This window comes from Zootoca vivipara, chromosome 6 (genome assembly GCF_963506605.1).
Source record: "Zootoca vivipara chromosome 6, rZooViv1.1, whole genome shotgun sequence".
NCBI classification, from domain to species: domain Eukaryota; kingdom Metazoa; phylum Chordata; class Lepidosauria; order Squamata; family Lacertidae; genus Zootoca; species Zootoca vivipara.
Window position 1 is genome coordinate 35,903,489 of NC_083281.1, and position 22,514 is coordinate 35,926,002.

The 22,514-nt window shown below is 46.5% G+C and overlaps 1 protein-coding gene across 1 annotated transcript in view; it reads left to right on the plus strand.

The window, feature by feature from the left end:
• The window catches only part of GRIN1 (glutamate ionotropic receptor NMDA type subunit 1), a 56,200-nt gene extending 38,808 nt beyond the window's left edge, over positions 1-17,392 (plus strand). Inside the window, exon 20 of the mRNA XM_035118241.2 lies at positions 16,969-17,392. Within this exon, the coding sequence (XP_034974132.2) occupies positions 16,969-17,037 (69 nt within the window). The 3' untranslated portion in view covers positions 17,038-17,392. The remainder of the gene's footprint in view (positions 1-16,968) is intronic.
• The last annotated feature ends 5,122 nt before the right edge of the window (positions 17,393-22,514 follow it).

Consider the following 22,514-nt stretch of genomic DNA (forward strand, 5'->3'; position numbering starts at 1 on the left):
CTATTCAATCCCCTACAAGCAAAATTGGGACGTCCTATTCAATGGAATAGGGGCATCCTATTCAACCCCCTACAAGGAAAATTGGGACGTCCTATTAAATGGAATATAAGGCATCCCATTCAATCCCCTACAAGGAAAATCGGGGCATCCGATTCAATCCCCTGCAGTGGAAATTGGGATGTCCTGTTCAATCCCCTACAATGGAAATTTGGATGTCCTATTCAATCCCCCAACAAGGAAAATTGGGGTGTCCTATTCAATCCCCTACAGTGGAAATAGGGGCGTTCTATTCAATCCCCTACAAGGAACATTTGGGCGTCCTATTCAATCCCCTACAGTGGAAATTTGGACGTTCTGTTCAATCCCCTACGAGAAAAATTGGGATGTCCTATTCCATACCCTAAAAGTAAAATTGGGATGTCCTATTCAATCGCCTACAGTGGAAATAGGGGTGTCCTATTCAAACTTCTACATGGACAATAGGGGCATCCTATTCAATCCCCTACGAGGAAAATGGGGACGTCCTATTCAGTGGAATAGGGGTGTCCCATTCAATCCCCTACAAGGAAAATTGGGACTTTTATTCAATCCCCTACAGTGGAAATAGGGGCATCCTATTCAATCCCTACAAGAAAAATTGGGATGTCCTATTCAATCCCCTACAATGAATATTGGGACTTGCTATTCAATCCCCTGCAAGGAAAATTGGGACTTGCTATTCAATCCCCTACAAGGAAAATTGGGACTTGTTTTCAATCCCCTGCAAGGAAAATTGGGACGTCTTATTCAATCCCCTACAGTGGAAATTGGGGCATCCTATTCTATCCCCTACAAGGAAAATTGGGACGTCCTATTCACACCCGGCAAGGAAAATTGGGGTGTCCTATTCAATCCCCTGCAAGGAAAATTGGGACGTCCTATTCAATCCCCTGCAAGGAACATTGGGACGTCCTATTCAATCCCCTACAGTGGAAATTCGGACGTCCTGTTCAATCCCCTACAAGGAAAATTGGGATGCCCTATTCAATGGAATAGGGGCATCCTATTCAATCCCCTGCAAGAAAAATTGGGGCGTCCTATTCAATCCCCTACAAGGAAAATTGGGGCGTCTGATTCAATGGAATGGGATGCGGGTGGCCTGGGGTCCAAACCACTGAGCCTAGGGCTTACCGATGGGAAGGTCGGCGGTTCAAATCCCCGCAACGGGGTGAGCTGCCGTTGCTCGGTCCCTGCTCCTGCCCACCTAGCAGTTTGAAAGCGTGTCAAAGTGCAAGTAGATCAATAGCTCCTGCTGCAGCGGGAAGGTAAACAGCGTTTCCTTGCGATGATCTGGTTCGCTGCAAGCGGCTTAGTCCTGCTGACCACATGACCCGAAAGCTGTACGCCAGCTCCCTCAGCCAGTAAAGCGAGAGGAGCGCCATAACCCCAGAGTTGTTCGCGACTGGACCTAATGGTCAGGGGTCCCTTTACCCTATTCAATGAAATAGGGGCGTCCTATTAAATTCCCCACAATGGAAATTCGGACGTCCTCTTCAATCCCCTACAAAGGAAATAGGGCCGTCCCAGGGTCCAATCAGAAACCGGGACAGCTCCTCTCCATCGGGGGCCATCTATCCCTTCGTCCCGCCCCCACCCCGCCCCCCAAGTGAGGCAGGCTTGAATTTTTGCAGGCAACCCCGAGCACAATAGTCACTGCCATTTTTCACTTGCCAACTTTCTAGAGAGGAGAAACCCTTCCCTGGGGTGAAGGCGGGTCCGGTCCAGGGTTTTGGGGGGGGCGAGATATGGGGGGCCAGGATTTTTGGGGGGGTGGCCGTCGGCCGAGCATGCCCCTCCCCCTGCGGCCGACGACCAAGCCGACGCACCGGAGATCCGTTTGACAATGTAAGACTTTTCCGCAGGACGAACCTTCCGGCCACTAGTACAAATGCTAGAAGGTAGGCAAGTGGAAAGATTTCTTTGTTCAATAAAAAAAAAAAAAATTAAAAATATACACATCAAAAAATCAAAATATGACCAAAAAAATTATATGTGTGTGTGTATATGTATATATATATATATATATATATATATATATATATATATATATATATATATATATATATATGTATATATGTGTGTATATGTGATATGTATATATATATATGTATATATATATATATGTATGTATGTATGTGTATATATATATATATATGTATAATATATATATGTATATATATATATACAGGTGTTTCTTTTCAAAGTATTATTTGAAATCATGGGTGGGGTATAAATAATATATTATTATTATTATTATTATTATTATTATTATTATTATTATTTGGTTTCGGTGCCCCTTCCGCCATGGCTTTTTCTGGCGCAACGCCCCGGGAAGCCCCACGCCGCTACCTCTCGATTAATATATGTAAATATATATATATAGATATATAGATATATATATATATGCGGGTATCTACCCGTCTATATATATTTAGATATAGATATAGATGTAAAGCCGGGTGTTTCTTTTACAATTATCCTTTGAAATCATGGGCGGGGTAGAAATAATCTATTATTATTATTATTATTATTTGGTTTCGGTCACCCACCCCCGCCGTGGGTAGCCACCTGCCGATACCTCCGGATCAATATATGTAAATATATATATATATATATGTGGGTGGGTGGGTATCTATCAATATATATATTTAGATATAGATATCTCCATCCATTCAATCCTATCGCTGGCTTTTTTTTCCCTGTGCATGCGTGGGTGCGGGGAAGAGGGGGGGAAACGGGGGCGGGAGGAGGATGTGGATCGATATCCGCTCGGCTCCCCCAACCCCGGACGCGGAGGAGCCAGACCTGGTCTCTCCCCCCCAAAAAAAAACCAAATCCAATGGTGTTTGGGGCAGGGTGGGGTGGGGTCAGAAACGGAGTCCTCCAAGGGGATTTCAGATCGGGGGCCCTCCAGATCGTAAGTCATCCAAAGACACTAAAAAAACAACAACCCCGAAACCAGGTCTGGTTGCCTCCCGGCCAACCGCTCCCCTCAATTTCCTCCCCTTTTAACCCCTCGTTCACCGCCCACCCGCCCCCTGAACCTCTCGCCCCAGCTTTGCTTCTCCCCTCCCCCCTTGAATCCCACCCCCTCTTTGATATTTCCGCTTGGGGTCATCGCGTCCCCCCCCATCCCCTTCCCTCCGGAAAGCAGCCCCCGCCAGTTTCGGGAGAACCCCGCTAAGGTGACCAGACCCCATCGGAAACCCGTCGGGGTTGAAAAAAAAATAAGAATAATCTGGTAACCTTACTCTATCCTTCTTAATTCTTTTTTAATTCTGGTTTTTCTTTCTTTTCTTTAAATTCTGATTCCCTCCCCCCATTTTCTCCCCCCTTTAACATACAATGACCTCCCTTCTCTTTCAATGCAGTCTTCTCTCTCCCTCCTGGCCGTAGGATTCACCTTGAGAAAAGGCCCCAATATTTTTTATGTAGTGGTAGGTGAAAAGTGTCTCTCTCTCTAGAAGCTGGAAGGAAAGGGGTGCGAGCAGCTGGCAGGGACCCCCCACAAATAGGGTGGGCCCCACCTCCTCTTCAAACTCCCAAGAGTTACTGCAGGAACCCCAATGTTGCTCATACCTGCACCCGCCCCAGTCCTGCAAAGGGGTCCACCCCACATACAAGGTCCTCACGTACAGTTGCCATCGGAACAATCCTGAATTGGGCAATCAAAACCAAAGGAACAGGAGGAGCTCCTACCTTTCCCTTTGATGGTCCTCCCATGAAATTATGGACCTGCTACCACCCTCCCATGAAATTATTGACCTCCTACCACCTGTTTTGACGTTCCTCCCCTGAAAAGATGGGTGTCCTATCCTCCTCTCCGACCGATGCTTGGAGTGCTTCCAACGCCATCTTTGAGACCCAAGAAGCCCCCAAAGTTGCCCTCTCAGCGGAAATCTGCCTGCTTGGCCCCGGGGATGGGATGGTTTTGAGGGCAACTGTACGTACTCTCTGACATTTATCCGGGGTGGTGGTGGAAGAGGAACGTCCGTTTCCACCCCCTTCCATGAAAAGAGGGACTTCTGATTCCATTCCAAGAGGGGTGTCCTCTTCCACCCCGCCCCATGGAAACTGGGTACACCCTCCGATGTCCTCCCCGTGAAAAGGACAGTGGATCTGCTCAGAGTCTGGACCGCCCCAACCCCATAGGGTCGCTCGGAGGGTCATCGCTCATCAGAGCGGCCTCTCTGGAGTTCAGCCGCCCCGTAGGGCAGGAGGAGGACAAGGTGAGGAAGGCGGTCCAGGAATGCGAGGCGCAGGGCGGTGCCGGTGTAAGATGTAGAGGCCCAAGCCACCGGCCGGTGATCTAATCGCTTATATACATGTTCGTTTTAGGATAGAAAAAGTGCTAGAGCAGAGCCAGACCCTAAAAAGAAAGCCACATTTAGGTCCATCACAGCCTCCCTGGCCTCCAGCTTCAAGAGACGTAGGTCCTCCAAAGACACGGTAAGAAGAAGACAAACGGTTATGCCCTCCTTCTCTCTCTCTCTCTCTCTCTCCTGCCATCCCATCAACCCGCCCCATCCCATAGCTGCCATGGCCACATGTCCGTCCAAGGTCGGCCGTTCCGTCCTCCGTCAATCCGTCTCCACTGTCTGTCCCAAAGATCTAGGGCTTCCTCTTCTTCCTGGCAGCGACTTTCCCCCCTCCGTGGTTTGTTTTCCTTTCTGTTTCGACCCAGATTTTTCTTTTTTCTTTCCCCTTTCATTCCTTTGGGAACCGGTCCTCCCTGTCCTGATTCCCACCAGCAAACCAGTACGCCCTGCTGTTTTTCTCTCGTCCACCCCCTGCCCCACCGTGTCCCTCTACCTGTGGTCATTGTATGGCTCCGCAAGCGGCCACCGCCGGGACTTCCTGCCCTCCCCCACATACACACCGTCCTCCCCCGCTGCACTTCCTGTGGGATTTGGGCCTCGCCCAGCACCGTGTCTCTTGTCACCTTCTGTACCTGTGCTTTTTCGTCCGTGGCTTCCTTGGAAACAATGAACCAGGGAGAGGCGGGGGGAGGGGTGCCAACACTTCTCCTGTGAAAATAGGGACATCCTGTCGCCCACTCTGGCATTGACCTGAAGGAAATGGGGACATTCCCTTCCAGGGGTTGACAAACCAAGCCCCCCCCCCCAATCCGGATCAGACCCAGCTGGGTCCTCAATCTGGCCAGAACCCAAGATTATCAGCAACAGCAATGGGACTCAGCCGCTCAAAGGCCGTGCCCAGTTTGCCCCAGTGGTGTTGGATGGGCAGGGATGCCCTGCGCTGTGATCCAGGCGTGGCGTTTGATTGGCCAAACTGCCGCCTCTTGGCCCCTTCCTCCCGCTCCTGCCGCCCTGGCACTCCTAGGGTAAGGTTGCCAGATGTCCCCATTTCCTGGGGACAGTCCCTGTGCAAAATCCGTTGAGATTGAAAAGCAACCCCGGATCCAGTGACCTTATTATGGGCCAGGGACAAGCTTGCTCTGCCTACTCGCGAGAAGAAGAAGCAGCGGTGGTGGCAGCAGCCCTTAGGAAGGAAAGCGCAGCAGCTGGAGCTGGGGCTGGGGTGGGTGGGGAGGAGGACTCTTTGACCCCCTCGCCTCTTCTTCCAGTTCTCTCCCCCCAGGTCCCGCTTCTCCAGCCTGCCACAAGGTCTGAGGGAGAGTGGACCAGCCCGCTGCTAGGAAAATGGCCGCCCCCTGTCCTATTCCAGAGCCTAGAGCTTGCCGATCAGAAAGTCGGCAGTTCGAATCCCCACGACGCGGTGAGCTCCCATTGCTCGGTCCCAGCTCCTGCCAACCTAGCAGTTCGAAAGCATGTCAAAGTGCAAGTAGATAAATAGGAACGGCTCCAGCGGGAAGGTAAATGGCGTTTCCGTGTGCTGCTCTGCTTCGCCAGAAGTGGCTTTGTCATGCTGGCCACATGACCCGGAAGCTGTACGCCGACTCCCTCAGCCAATAACGCGAGATGAGTGCCACAACCCCACAGTCATTTACCTTTACCGTCCCCTCTGACATTTCCCCCATGAAAATATGGATGTCCTATTCCATACCTGCCAACATTTCTCCCAGGAAAATATGGACGTCCTATTACATACCTGCCAACTTTTCTCCCATGAATATACGGGATGAACCCTGGACCCAATTAGAAACCGCCATGGCTTCTTCAGATCTTGGGCCGCCCCTGCAGAATAGGGACCTGGGGCTCGCTGCTCCGTTAGGATCCTTCATCGCAAGCGATTGATAGGCTGGGAAAGAGGTCAAGGAGGGACAACCTGAACTTCCGAAATCGGCAGGTTTTTCCTGCTGTTTTCCTATGTGCGGGCAGTTCCCCAGCCAGATTTGGGGGAGGGGGGTATTTATTGTTATTATTACTGCTACTATTACTACTACTACTACTTAATTAATTCTTATTACATTATTTATTTATTATCATGATTGTTATCATTTATCATTTATATTTAGCATTATCATCAGGTAGATAGCCATGTTGGTCTGAAGCATTAGAAATATAATAATGATAGTAAGAATATGAATATGAATAATATGAATTCATATAAATATCATCATCATCAGGTAGGTAGTCGTGTTGGTCTGACAAAGTAGAAATATAATAATAATAGTAATAATAATAGTAATATTTATATACATGTATCATCATCATCATCATCATTGTCATTATTATCATCAGGTAGATAGCCGTGTTGGTCTGACGCAGTAGAAATATAATAATAATAATAATAATAATAATAATAACAACAACAACAACAACAACAACAACAACAACAACAACATATTATCACCATCACCACCACAATTATTGTTGCCAAAGAGGCATAAAAATCCCCTCCCACATTTCCAGATGAAAAAACAGGTGATCTACGACCTCCTTCGGCGTTTATCCCATGGAAATACGTACTTCCGACCGTTCCTTCCTTCCGACATTTCCCACGTGACAATAGGGTTGTCCTCTTGGATTCCAGATTTGGACTATAAAGAAGACATAAAATCCCCACGGAAACATTTGACTGGGACTTCAACTCACTTGCAGAATGAATCAGGGGCTGCGGAAAATCATGAAGGACGTAGTAATTATAATAATAACAACAATAACAATAATAATGATAACAACTTTTATTTATTTATTTATTTATTTATTTATTTATTTATTTGTACCCCGCCCATCTGGCTGGGTCTGCCGAGCCACTCTGGGCGGCTTCCAACAAAGATTAAAATACATTAAAATGTCGCACATAAAAAAACATCCCTAAACAGGATGTATTAGAAAACACAGGAAGGAAGTGAAAGGCTTCTGGGAAATGATTTAGAAGGAGATGAAAAAGATATTGAAATCATATGTATGTATGTATAACAGAAGCATTTTTTACTTGGCATTGTAGCCGCTGACATTAAAGGACACGAAGGATAATTGTAATCTTTTGAAATGCAGTAGAACTTTGAGATGATTAGGATTCCCTCCAATCTCGAAGCATGGGAAGTCACCTAAAAAAATCACAATAATTTACAATTAGGCATAATATTGGGATTCGTTGGATTCTTGGATAATTTGTAGAATTTGGAATATATCATTTGGTTGGATTGGAAATTTTTAACAACAACACCAGCAACAAGTTGTTGTTGTTGTTGTTGTTGTTGTTGTTGTTGTTGTTGTATACCCCGCCCTCCCTGGCAAAAACCGGGCCCAGGGCGCCTAACACTATTTTAAAAAGAAAAAGGAAATAGGGACATCCCTGCGACGCGGTGAGCTCCCGTTGCTTGGTCCCAGCTCCTGCCCACCTAGCAGTTCGAAAGCACATCAAAGTGCAAGTAGATAAATAGGTACCGCTCCGGCGGGAAGGTAAACGGCGTTTCCGTGCGCTGCTCTGCTTCGCCAGAAGCGGCTTTGTCATGCTGGCCACATGACCCGGAAGCTGTAACGCCGGCTCCCTCAGCCAATAAAGCGAGATGAGCGCCACAACCCCACAGTCATTTACCTTTACCCTCTGACATTTTCCCCATGGAAATATGGATGTCCTATTCCATACCTGCCAACATTTCTCCCAGGAAAATATGGACTTCCTATTCCATACCTGTCAACATTTATCCCAGGAAAATATGGACTTCCTATTCCATACCTGCCAACTTTTCTCCCATGAAAATACGGATGTCCTTAGCAAAAGCGGGATGAACCCTGGACCCAATTTGAAACCACCATGGCTTCTTCAGATCTTGGGCCGCCCCTGCAGAATAGGGACCTGGGGCTCGCTGCTCCGTTAGGATCCTTCATCCCAAGCGATTGATAGGCTGGGAAGGAGGTCAAGGAGGGACAACCTGAACTTCCGAAATCGGCAGGTTTTTCCTGCTGTTTTCCTATGTGCGGGCAGTTCCCCAGCCAGATGGGGGGGATTTATTATTATTATTATTATTATTATTATTATTATTATTGCTATTACTATTATTATTATTATTATTATTACTACTACTGAATTAATTCTTATTACATTATTTATTTATTTATTATGATTATTATCATTTTTCATTTATCTTTATAATTATCATCAGGTAGATAGCCATGTTGGTCTGAAGCATTAGAAATATAATAATGATAATAAGAATAAGAATAAGAAATCTGAATAATATGAATTTATATAAATATCATCATCAGGTTGGGTTGCTGTGCGTAAGAGAAACCTGGTGGACAAGCAGTGGCAAGGACAGGCCCATCTGTGTCGTCCAACCAAGTCTCTGTCACACATGCCAGGTCAAATCCTCCATCCACAATCAGGTCGTGGATGGCAGTGGTTTTGTTCATCATTGACCTGGCATTACACAGCAACACTTTCAGGTCATGTGGGTTTCCCTTGCTGATTCCAGTATCCTTCTGGTCAGGACCAGACCTGGAGGCAGGGATAGTCCTCAAACAACGACTAAACCTGCCTCCTCGGTAATGACATGGTCTGGTCTTAGCGTAACTCCTCCTCCTGCCCGTGATCACTGAGATCCCAATACACCCCCCCCCCCCGTGGAACCTGCCCCATTCCCAGGCAGCGCCAACCCTATCCCCCTAAAAAGCAAAATACAAACCATACAGTAACTTAACAAAAGAATAAAAATAGAAACAAGACAAGAAATAATTATACTAAAATTAAACTACTCCCTACCCCAACAAAACATTTGCCCCAGCCCAAACAGAAATAAATAATAATATAATATCACAAAAAACCCCACCCTTCAAGGTGCAACAGATTAAAACACAAAAGGCATTTAAAAGCATTTGGTTTGATTGGAATTTTTTAACAACAACAATAATAACGATAATGATGATGACAATGATAATAATAAAATATAAATAGTAATAAAAATAAACAATAAATAAATAAATAATATTTTATTTATACCCCGCCCGCCCTGGCCAAAACTGGGCTCAGGGCAGCTAACACTATTTTTAAAAAGAAAAAGAAAATAGGGACATCCTATCATCCTATCATCCCCTCAGACATTTCTCCCATGGAAGTCCCAGCTGGTTCAGCAGCAGTCCTTAAAACAGGTTGTTTATTATTATTTATTTATTTATTTATTTATTTATTTATACCCCGCCCTTGGCTTCCCCAGCCACTCTGGGCGGCTTCCAATGAAATATTAGAATTCAGTAGTCCATGAAACATTAAAAGCTTCCCTAAACAGGTTGAAGGCTATTATTATTATTATTATTATTATTATTATTATTATTACCAGTCTACTAAATGTTGAAGATAGACATTTCCAAGTACTATCTAAACCCACCTTGTTGTTGGACTACAACTCCCATTATGGCTCACTGCTGGTCCAGACTGGAAATTACTAGATTTCTCAAACTTCCTCCCCAAAGAGACCACAAATCCCATCACATTTTAATCAATGTTTTATATTTGCTGTTAGCCGCCCTGAGCCCGGTTTTTAAACCAGGAAGGGTGGGGTATAAAAATTATTATTATCATCATCATCATCATCATATTTGTAGTAGTAGTAGCCCATAAATCCAGACCATAAAGGGAGAAAACATAGTAATACTAATACTACTAATAATAATAATAATACCTTGTTTCCTTAAAAATAAGACATACCCATAAAATAACCCATAGCAGAAATTCTAAGCATTTGCACAATATAAGCCATACCCTGAAAATAAGACATAGTGATAGGTGCAGTTCTGAAGGGCGCCGAGGAAGAGGCAAGGCTGGACATGTAATAAAAATAAGACATCCCCTGAAAATAAGCCATAGTGTGTCTTCTTGAGGAAAAATAAATATAAGACAGTGTCTTATTTTGGGGGGAAACACGGTAGTAGCAGTAGTAGTGGCCCATCTAACCAGAATATAAAGGGAGTAAACACAAATAAAAAGCAGTTTGAAATAATGTCAACACATTCCCATCCCCTTCTTATTTATTTTTATTTATTTTAAAGACATTTTCCAATTTTCTTGTCCGTTTCCCATGACAAGTTCTTCCTCGTTGGACGTCCCAAGCCATCACTCCACGTCCGTCCGTCCGTACGTCCGTCCGTCCGTCCGTCCATTCATTCCTCCCTCCCATCCATTCTGCTGAATGTCCGTCCATTCATTCCTCCCTCCCATCCATTCTGCTGAATATCTGTCCCTTTATTCCTTCCTCGCATCCATTCTCATATATGCAGATAACACAACCCTGATGGCAGAAAGTGAGGAGAATTAAAGAACCTTTTAATGAGGGTGAAAGAGGAGAGCGCAAAATACGGTCTGAAGCTCAACATCAAAAAAACCAAGATCATGGCCACTGGTCCCATCACCTCCTGGCAAATAGAAGGGGAAGAAATGAAGGTAGTGAGAGATTTCACTTTCTTGGGCTCCATGATCACGGCAGATGGTGACAGCAGTCCCGAAATTAAAAGACACCTGCTCCTTGGGAGAAAAGCAATGACAAACCTAGACAGGATCTTCAAAAGCAGAGACCTCACATTGCCAACAAAGGTCCGTCTAGTTCAAGCTATGGTTTTCCCAGTAGTGATGTATGGAAGTGAGAGCTGGACCATCAAGAAGGCTGATCGCTGAAGAATGGATGCTTTTGAATTCTAGTGCTGGAGGAGACTCTTGAGAGTCCCATGGACTGCAAGAAGATCCAACCGATCCATTCTGAAGGAAATCAGCCCTGAATGCTCACTGGAAGGACATATCCTGAAGCTGAGGCTCCAAGACTTTGGCCACCTCATCAGAAGAGAAGACTCCCTGGAAAAGACCCTGATGTTGGGAAAGATGGAGGGCACAAGGAGAAGGGGACAACAGAGGACGAGGTGGTGGGGCAGTGCTCTTGAAGCTACCAACATGAGTCTGACCAAACTGCGGGAGGCAGTGGAAGACAGGAGGACCTGGTGTGCTCTGGTCCAGGGGGTCACAAAGAGTCGGACATGACCAAACGACTAAACAACAACAATCAATCAATCCCGTTATTCCTTCCTCCCATCCATTCTGCAGAATATACATCCATTTATTACTCCCTCCCATCCATTCTGCCAAATATCCGGCGATTCATTCCACCCCCCCATCCATTCTGCCGAATATCCATCCCTTTGCGTGTGGAGACCTTTTAACCACCCCCCGAAATAAATCCAGACCAGGCTCAAATCTTTGGTTTGGTTTTTGGCGGAATTGAGGCCAGCACTTGATGATGACAATCAAGTGAGTGGTTGCATAGGCTCTGGTTCGACTAGCTCCCTGCACCCTTGCAGGCGGCGCTGACCCAGGGCTCCAACCATAGGTCAGCCTCAAGTGAACACCTGGGATGGTGGCAAGCAGGGGGGTCTGCTAGGCCTCCACCCACATGTCCCCTGGACTCAGGTTCAGAGCACAACCCCTCACAGGGTTGACCAACCATGAGTCCGTGGATTCCTTTTAGAGGAATACCCAAGGCATAGGGATGGCTAGGCATCCTGCCACCCCTATCCTCCTGAACCAGAGCCTATCCACAACCTTCCAAGCTGTGACAATTTGCTACGCAGCAGGTGAAACCCAAATGGCACCAGCCAATCCGCCAAGTGGGGGGAATACCTGCCGTGCCCCTGTCCCAACGGCAGGCGACACATGGCAGTGTAGCAAGGTCAAGTGTGCAAGCCCTCAAATTAGGGAGAGCTGGGCGGGTCTTCCGATGCACTGAGCCCGAAGAAGAAGCTCAGGGGCATGGGCATGGGCTTCAATAGAGGTCCCTTGATCGCTTTGACTGGCGTCCCTCTGGCCCAATTGCCCCCCAGATCGAGGGAGTGGTGGCTATCCAGATGTGCCCACCCACAACACAGGGTCTGGTTGCCAGGTTGCACCGCAACATGTGCCCTCTTGTTAGGGAGGACCCGATTTATTCCTTCCTCCCATCCGTTCTTCTGAATAGCCATCCCTTTATTCCCCCCTCCCATCCATTCTGCCGAATATTCATCCCTTTATTCCTCCCTACCATCCATTCTGCCAAATATCTGTCCATTCATTCCTCCCTCCCATCCCTTCTGCCGAATATCCGTCCATTAATTCCTCCATTTATTCCACCCATTTATTCCATATTCCATTTATTCCTCCATTTATTCCACTCATTTATTCCAGATTCCACCCGTTGCTTCCCCCATTGCTCTTTGGTTGGGAATTTCTCTTTCATTCAATCTTCCGGCCTATGCAGTTGCAATCCAAATGGTTTGATCCCCATCGTGAGTCATATTCGCTCTTGACATTTGCAGAATTCATGCTCTTTCCAAGGAGCAGGTTGCACAAAAGCAATCTGTCCAAATTATTCCCTTGCAAAACCAGTTTCTGATCCAAATTTGCAGAATTCCCGCTGTTTCCAAGGAGAAGATTGCACAAAAGCAATGTGTTCAAATGATACCACCCAATTTTATTTAATTTCAAGATATTTCCCCAATGGCACATCATCATTTCCAGCACGGTCACCACACGTGCGAGAAAGTTCCCTCTCCCTCTCAAAACTCCCGGCACATTTTTTTACCCTCTATTATGCATGTTTGTGAGTTCAACCGCATTGCCCCCCTTTTGCATCTTTCTAAACGTCCCAGATGTTGAAAGGTCCATCTGGGGCAAAAGCCAAATTCTTGGCCATCTTTGAATTCTTATTTTTCGTCTCTTTTTTTCTTTTCTCCCCCAAAAGGACATCTGTCACTAGATATTGGGCGGGTGCTCTTCCCAAAGGGAAAAGGTCTCTGCCAGAAAAGATAGCTTCGCCCATTCCAAACTTCCCCCTCATGACTCTCAATTCATTCCTCCCTTTCGTAACTGCAGGAATTTATTAAAAATGTCTCCTCTCCAGTGGTGGGCATTTGCATAGCCTCCGGTGATTCTCCCATGGAAATAGGATGTCCTATTCTATCCTCTCTGACATTTATCCGGTGAAAATAGGGACGTCCGATTCCATCCCCTCCAACATTTTTTCTGATGAAAATAGGGACTTCCTATTCCACTCCCTCCGACATTTCTCCCATGGAAATAGGGACGTCCGATTCCATCCCCTCCGACGTTTCTTCCATGGAAATAGGGACGTCCGATTTCATCCCCTCTGACATTTATCCGATGAAAATACAGAAGGGACATCCAATCCACCCCCTCCAACGTTTTTGCGATGGAGCTAGGGAACTCCTATTCCATCCCCTCCAGCGTTTATGTGATGAAGATAGGGACGTCCCATGGAACAGCGGGACCTTCTGGGATCCCGGCGTCAAATTGGGGTGGATTCTGTCTATCCTGGGAGAGAGGGGCGCTCGGAGGGTCTGCTTCCCATTCTAGGCATTCCAGCATGGAGGGCGGTGGGAGGAGGAGGAGGAGGAAATGCAGCCGGGCGGCGTTCAGCTTTTCCGGGGTGGTGGTGGTGGTGTCTCCTGGGCTTCGGTGCCAGGTTCGAAGCTGGCTTTCAATGTAATAGACCATCCCTTTGATGCGCCTGCTCCCTACAGACGGCCCCGCGATGCCACCACGCCCAGAGTCCGTGAGCTGCAGATAAAGCCCTGTAGAGAATCCCCGCCTTCAGGAGCTGATCGGCACAGGGTGGGCTCTTGTCGTGAATGTTGATGCACTTTTGTCCTGTATCCAAAGTCCTGTATGGTATTGTGATGCTGCTGGTGGTGGTGGTGGTGGGGACCAGTTGTCCCATTCTGGGATGTCCCAGGAAAGGACAGGGGGAGATAGGTAGGGTGGCCGCCTTGGAAAAAGCAACTTATTTTTGAGCCAAGTTGCCGAGCTTTTTCTCGGAGGGAAACGGGGAGTTTCTCAGCAGCCGTGAAGGGAAAGTCGTCGACGTATTTCGTAGAGAATTGACCCAAAGTCTATTGATTTCTAAGGGGATTTGCTCAAAATCGGCAAGGTATTGAAGTTGCCAGGCAATTTTGAAGGGAATTCGCCCAAAATCGGCAAGGTATTGAAGTTGCCAGGTGATTTCGAAGGGAATCTGCCCCAAATTGCCAAGCTATCAAAGTAGGGTTGCCGTATTGGGGGAAAAGTGACAAAGGAGCTTCTTTTTCCTTAGGGGGGGAAATTTGAAGTTTCTGAGCTATTCTTAAGGGAATTCGCCTAAAGTCGCCGAGGTACTGAAGTTGCTGAGCGATGTACAAGGGAATTCAGACAAAACTGTCCAGGTATCAAAGTTGCCCTAAGGCAATCTGCCCAGAGATCGACACTTCCGACGTACGCCTGGCTTTTCCCGGACATTTCCGCAATTTCCCCCGGACGCTATTTTTTACGGATCAATCCGGGAAATCCTGGGCGTAAGGGAAGCCGACAAAACCCAACTCCATCTGCTGTGAGAGAATACGATACGCCGAACGTTGAGAGAGAGAGAGATGTGAGGAAAGCTAGCCGGATGGACAGGCTATAAAGCAACGCACAGCATCTGAGCCTCAAGACATTCAGAAAAAAAAAATATTTATTGAATTTATATACTGCCCTATACCCTGGGTGTCTCAGGACAGGTTCACAGAAAAAAATCAATATATAAAACCACAAAATACATAATAGAAATAAAAAACAACCACACAATAGCCCCACTACCACATATATACAGCCGTGCAAGTTTCTTATCTATTTATTTATTTATTTATTGGCCAAAGAGGGCAGGGTATAAATAAAATTTTGATTATTATTATTATTATTATTATTATTAATGAGATGAGAGTTCAATCGTTCAGCTAGGGAGTTTTTAAAAAAGGACACAGAGAACTCCGGATATATACATATTAACACTATGCTATACTATATATATGCATATAGTATATATATATATGGGGTGCGGGCGGCGCTGTTGGTTAAACCACAGAGCCCCTAGCGCTTGCCGATCAGGAGGTCGGCGGTTCAAATCCCCACGACGGGGTGAGCTCCTATTCCTCGGTCCCAGCTCCTGCCAACCTGCAGTCCAAAAACACGTCAAAGTGCAAGTAGATAAATAGGTACCGCTCTGGCGGGAAGGTAAATGGTGTTTCCATGTGCTGCTCTGGTTCGGCTCCATCGGCCAGTAAAACAAGATGAGCGCCGCAACATCAGAGTCATCTGCGACTGGACCTAATGGTCAGGGGTCCCTTTACCTTTTTTTAAATTCTATCTACTGTAATACACAGAGGACTCCAGATATATACATATTAATAATAATATATATATATAAAGGTAAAGGGCCCCCTGACCATCAGGTCCAGTCGTGTCCGACTCTGGGGTTGCAGTGCTCATCTCGCTCTATAGGCTGAGGGAGCCGGTGTTTGTCCGCAGACAGCTTCTGGGTCATGTGGCCAGCATGACAAAGCTGCTTCTGGCGAACCAGAGCAGCGCACGGAAACGCCGTTTACCTTCCCGCCGGACCGGTCCCTATTTATCTACTTGCACTTTGATGTGCTTTCGAACTGCTAGGTGGGCAGGAGCTCACCCCGTTGCAGGGATTCGAAACGCCGACCTTCTGATCAGCAAGCCCTAGACTCTGTGGTTTAACCCACAGCGCCACCTGGGTCATTAATATAATATAATATAATATAATATAATATAATATAATATAATATAATATAATGAATATAATATATGGTCATACTCATAATTGTGTCAGCATATCGAGACATCAGTTCTTTGCGTTACTCCGCTCTCGAGCTGTTCCACGAATCAGAAAGAGGCATTGGGTGTCTCATTCTGCTCTCACAGCAGACGGATTGGCGCTGGGTTCAACCCTGTTCCCTGCACCCTGCATCTTCATCGGAAACAGAGCCCCTCAAGAGGAGGTGCAAGCCACCTTGGGGGGAAAGTGACTTTTTTTTTAGCCAAGTTGCTGAGCTTTTTCTCGGAGGGAAGACTGGAAAGTTTCTCAGTGACTGGAGGGAAAGTTGTCAATGTATCTCGAAGGAAATTGACCCAAATGTGTCGAGGTTATCGAAGTTGCCGAGCGATTTCGAAGGGGGTTTGCCCCCAAAATTGCCGAGGTGTCGAAGCTGCCAGGTAATTTCAAAGGGCGTCCGCCCAAAATGGCTGAGTTGGCGGGTGCTGCTTTCCGGGGGAGGCGCTGTGCTGCGTGGGGGGCCCTGCTCCATGAGGCTGCCGCCCGGGGGAGATCCCTGAGGGACGATGCGCTCCAACCGGGAAGGGGCTGAGCCGAATGGAAACGGGGGGGGGACGGGGAGACAGGTCAGGGTTCCTAAAATTGGTAGGGTGGCCCTATGTCAGGGTCCCTAAAATGGGCAGGGTGGCTCCATGTCAGGGTCCCTAAAACGAGTAGGGTGCCCCTATGTCAGGGTTCCTAAAACAGGTAAGGGGGCCTTATGTTTATGTTGACAGCCATGAACGCATCTCGGTTCGGGGAGGCGCAGCATCATCCCTGAGCGGTTTCCCGTCGGGGGTGGGGGCGGCATGCGGTGGCGTGTGTCTCGGCCACGCTGGCCCACCTCTGCCTAACCGCCGCCCCCCATGTCTTGTCTTTTGTCTCCCCTGCAGCAGTACCACCCCACCGACCTCGCAGGGCAGCTCAACCTCTCGGACCCCTCGGTCAGCACTGTGGTGTGAGGGCCACCAGCTCGGGAAGGGGCGGGGCGGCGGAGGCTTGGGGGTCCGCCCCCCGCACCGCTTCTTTCCTGCCCACCCCCTCTCGGACTACCCCGGGGGCCTCGGAATGGACCAGTTCTTCTTCTTTTTCTTCTCACACGGACCTCCCTTGGGGACTGGCGCAAAGGAGTTGGCCCCGCCCACTGCACCGCGGACGGAGACCTGGCTCCTGTATGCCTCCGGCACCCGGGGCCCATTTCCTGCCACCCCTTGGAAGGACGATCTCCCGGGGAAAAAATCCCGTCTGTGGACGTTGCTCCTCTTCCGGTTGTCCACGTTGGGGCTTGCTCGATTGGAGGGGGCATCTTCCTTCCCTCCTTCCCTCCTTTCCTTTGTCCCTCTCTGCCATTCTCTTCCCTCCCTCCCTCCTTCTCCTTCCTTCCTTGCTTCCTTTGTCCCCCTCTCCCTTTCTCCTCCCTCCCTCCCTCCCTCCCTCCCTTTCCTTCCTTCCTTCCTTCCTTCTCCCATTTGGTAAGGACATATTTTCAGGAGAGTCAGGCAAGGGACCAAAAGGAAGGCGGAGGGAGACGTTCCAACATTTCCACCCCCTGCAAGGAAAACTGGGACTTCCTGTTCCATCCCCCTTCTGTTCTGGCCCTTTCTGGGATCCTGTTCAAATATCCGTTTCCACTCTGAATATTTCCCTTTTAATAAAAAACCTTTCCAGGGATTCTCAACCACTCGTTCCCTGCTTCCTGCCATTTCCCCAACATTCCTGCTTATTCCCATGGATCCAGTGAGCTGACTTCGTCCCTTCTTAGAGATCCATTCCTCCACTGACCTTCCCTTTATTTTATATTCTGCTGTCGGAAACCCAGCCAGATGGGTGGAGTATAAAATTATTATTATTATTATTATTATTATTATTATTATTATTATTATTGATACTGATATTATTGTTGATATTATTAATACTATTATTGTTGTTGTTATTGTTATTATTATTTTCCCGAATCCTGCTAGCATTTTCCCTGGTCTGAAATCATTTCCTACACATTTATCTCACATCTGGAATTGTGGGCTGGAATTTGGGCATCTCTTCCCGAGGATTCTGTGGATTTTCTGTACGATGATTATGACAATAAAATGTGCCGTTCCAAACATTCGTCCAGCGCTTCCCTGGGTTCCTCTGTACATATTTGCCATGTGGTTGGGTAGGTGGGTGGGTGTGGGTGTGGGTGTTGTTGTTGTTGGTTTTTTGCAGGATTTTTCATTTATTTTATTGTTACTTTTCAAATGCTCACTGGAAGGACAGATTGTGAAGCTGAGGCTCCAATACTTTGGCCACCTCATGAGAAGAGAATAATCCTTGGAAAAGACCCTGATGTTGGGAAAGATTGAGGGCACTAGGAGAAGGGGAAGACAGGACGAGATGGTTGGACAGTGTTCTCGAAGCTACGAACATGAGTTTGACCAAACTGCGGGAGGCAGTGGAAGACAGGAGTGCCTGGCGTGCTATGGTCCATGGGGTCACGAAGAGTCGGACACGACTAAACGACTAAACAACACTTTTCAAATGGATACATTTCCCATTAGTTTCACAATCCATTGAACATTGCAAAAAATGAATTTGGATAGGCGGAAGATATTAGGAAATAAATTTATGGATCCACAGAAAAAGGGGAAGGGAGTAGATAGATGAAGTAGATAATTATATGAGCAAGTGAAATGAATTTAAATTTATTTCCTAATATCTTCCGCCCCTCCAAATTCATTTCACTTGCATCTAATTATCTACTTCATCTAATAATCTATTTCATCTAATAAACTACTTCATCTACTTCCTTCTCCCTCTTTCTGCAGTTCCGTAAATTTATTTCCTAATATCGTCCGCCTATCCAAATTCATTTCACTTGCTCATCTAGTTATCTACTTCATCTAATAATCTAATTATCCGATTATCTACTTCCTTCCCCCTCTTTCTGTGGTTCCTAAAATTTATTTCCTAATATCTTCCGCTTATACAAATTCATTTCACTTGATCATCTAATTATCTACTTCATCTAATTATCTAATTATCAACTTCCTTCTCCCTCATTCTGCAGTTCCGTAAATTTATTTCCTAATATCTTCCACCTATCCAAATTCATTTCACTTGCTCATCTAGTTATCTACTTCATCTAATAATCTAATTATCCGATTATAGACTTCCTTCCCCCTCTTTCTGCAGTTCCTGAAATTTATTTCCCAAATATATTTGAAAATATCTCCCGCCTATCCAAATTCATTAGATAATTAAATGAGCAAGTGAAATTCATTTGGATAGGCAGAAGATAGTAGGAAATAAATTTATGGATCCACAGAAAAAGGGGGAAGGGAGTAGATAATTAGATGAAGTAGATAATTAGATGAGCAAGTGAAATGAATTTATATTTATTTCCTAACATCTTCCACCTATCCAAATTCATTTCACTTGCTCCTCTAATTATCTACTTCATCTAATAATCTACTTCATCTAATTATCTGATTATCTGATTATCGACTTCCTTCCCCCTCTTTCTGTGGTTCCTGAATCCCCCCCCCCAAAAAAATCCCCCCCAATATCTTCTGCCTATCCAAATTCATTAGAGATTAGATTAGTGTGTGAAATTAATTTGGACAGGCGGAAAAGATCAGAAAATAAATTTAAATTCATTTCACTTGCTCATCTACCATATATACTCGAGTATAAGCTGACCCAAATATAAGCCAAGGAACCTAATTTTGCCTCAAAAAAACTGAAAAAAATTATTGACTCGAATATAAGCCGAGGGTGGGAAATGCCGACAGTGGTCTCCTTCTTTGCTCCACAGGGACCCACGGGTTCTGCCCGGCAAACTAGGTGGCTGAGCAGCCTCGCACCTGGATTTTTCCATAACAAATCTTATGCCTTTGACAGTAGTCCGATGCAGAACTTAAAGCAAGTCATGCTTTGAATGGCTTGGAGTTAAGGCCTCACCTGTTTAATTTCCAAAGTGGCGGAAAAGCCTCACCTTAATTTCTGAGAATCCAGCTGCCATTAACACCACAGGAGCCCAGTCAGTGGTGGTGAGAAGACTTGGCCACACTGGGTGGGGGTTTTTTTGGGTGGTGGTGGTGGTTCTGGAACTGTAGTGCCCTGGCAGGATCTGGTGACGCCACAGAAACCATTCTGAGGAACTGTGGGAAATTAAAATGGCCTTCCAGTCAGCCACAGCTGATAGCAGCTCTAGTACTGCTTCGAGCACCAGGTAAGCCTGTGGGATGGGTGGCCATCAGAGGACACTTGGTCAGGGGCTCCTCACAAACAGCAGCCGGCCTGGGTTTAGGAAGCGAGCAGGCTGCAAGTGTGACGGACCAGGCGTGGCCTTGCAAAAGACAACAAATGCCTAGTGCTCACTGAGCCTGATTTAAGTCACTAACCAACCACTAGAGGGCAGCAGAGGCTTACCTTAAGCTGTGCTGTTGCTCACAAATGCCCCAAATATTCCATCTAGACCTTTTAAGTAACAGGTTTGGGCTTTATGTTGGGCAAGGCCCGCTGAATTAAATTTAGATTAGCAACCAGTTTCTCGCCTGGTTAAAAAAAAAAAGCCACTGCAAGTAGCAAAGAGTAAACCTCTTAAGTCCTGGGTTTGATTTCTGGCATCTCCAGGCAGGGTTGGGAGAGATCTGTGCCTGAAAGCTCTGGATATCTGCTGCCATTCAGTGTAGACAATGTTGAGCGAAATGGACTAATGCTCTGGCTTGGCATAGACAGCTCCCTAGAGAGCAAGGTATATTACTTCCCTGACCTCAATACATGGTAAGTTTGTCCTTGCTGGCCTTTTAAGAGCCTTCCTGCTTGTTTGGTTTAGGGGAGGGGTGGGGCTTGGACTTCTGCCCTCAAGTCCAGCTCCCGAGGGCAGGCGCTGCTGCATGAATCTGTGTCATAAGACTTGCACATTTTGCGCCGTGATCCCTCCAGCGTGGCCGCATGCCTGGTGTGCTTTGTGCAAAAGGTGGAGGAGTGCAGAGCCTTCCCCTGTGCTGTGATGACCCCAAAGAGGCCAGCAAGTCACAGCTGCTTAAGGCAGCATCACATGAAATGCTTTTTCTTTTTGCCCTCAAAGCTCCCTGTTAGAACAGCTCTTGCTGCTGTGGGGCTTTGCAAGTGTCGACTGTGTTGCTGTCTTTGTGTTGGATGAGTTCCAGTTAGTAAGGCTTGAGAATGTGGATAAGGTGCTTGCGTTGATCTGAGCGACCGCTTGCATTCTGGACCCTTGCCCCCTCTTGGCTGATCAAAACTAGCAGGGAGGGGGCAGCTGGCTGGGCCAGGGAGGCGATCAATGCATCCTGAAAGAGGGGGTGGTCCCTGCCTGCTTGAAGGAGGCAGTGGTAAGACCACTCCTCAAGAAACCCACCCTGGATTCAGAAAATCTAAGTAAGTACCACCCAGTTGCTAATCTTACCTCTTTGGGCAAGGTTCTTGAGCAGGGGGTTGTGGACCAGAGCCAAGCACTCGATAAGAGGAAACGGATGATAAATCCACTGATTAAAGGCCACTGCATTAAACTAATATTTCTCCTGGAACTTCGTGGCTCAGATTGATGGATGGATTGGTTACTATTTATAGCCCACCCACCTTATCATCTTGTGTCAGGGCTGATGACATATTAAGTGAACTGCCTGCCTGCTTTGTGCAAAACCGGCTTTCCCCTTCTTATTTTACAAGATTACACATGAAATTACAATAATAATCATAATAATCATACTGCACAATGCAGATAACCACACGTTTTTATTCCTCATTTTAATAGTCTCACTATATATTACAGTGGTATCTCTGGTTAAGAACTTAATTCGTTCCTGAGGTCCGTTCTTAACCTGAAACTGTTCTTAACCTGAAGCACCACTTTAGCTAATGGGGCCTCCTGCTGCCGCTGCGCCACTGGAGCTCAATTTCTGTTCTCACCCTGAAGCAAAGTTCTTAACCCGAGTTACTATTTCTGGGTTAGTGGAGTTTGTAACCTGAAGCGTTTGTAACCCGAGGTACCACTGTACTGTGGGTTTCACCCGACTGGATTGTCGTAGGACTAACTCAGGGTAGTCCCGTTGAGGTTATGGTTCATTACTTTCAATTGGTCTACTCTTGAGCTGCACTTCGTTGGCAGCAACACTTTGATTGCAAAAACATCGTCTCCCAGCCACTCACCGTTTATAATTAATGTTTATGAAAGAATCAGCCGTATTATAGTGCAACGTTGTTTTCTCTTTATTGCCAAAATCTAACTTAAGTGTCAAATACTGTACTTAATCACTAGATCCCAGCTCTTCAAAGTTTGTATTTTTGTGGGTTTCACAGAAGTGGTGCCAGTTCATCCGTTTCTCTTTGTTTGCATCGTTTCCTCAACAGATGGGACTGACTTGGAGAGCAGGATCTCCGCTGGAGTGAACCGGCCCAGGAGGGGTAAACCTTGCCGACCCCTGTCCTAAACCAC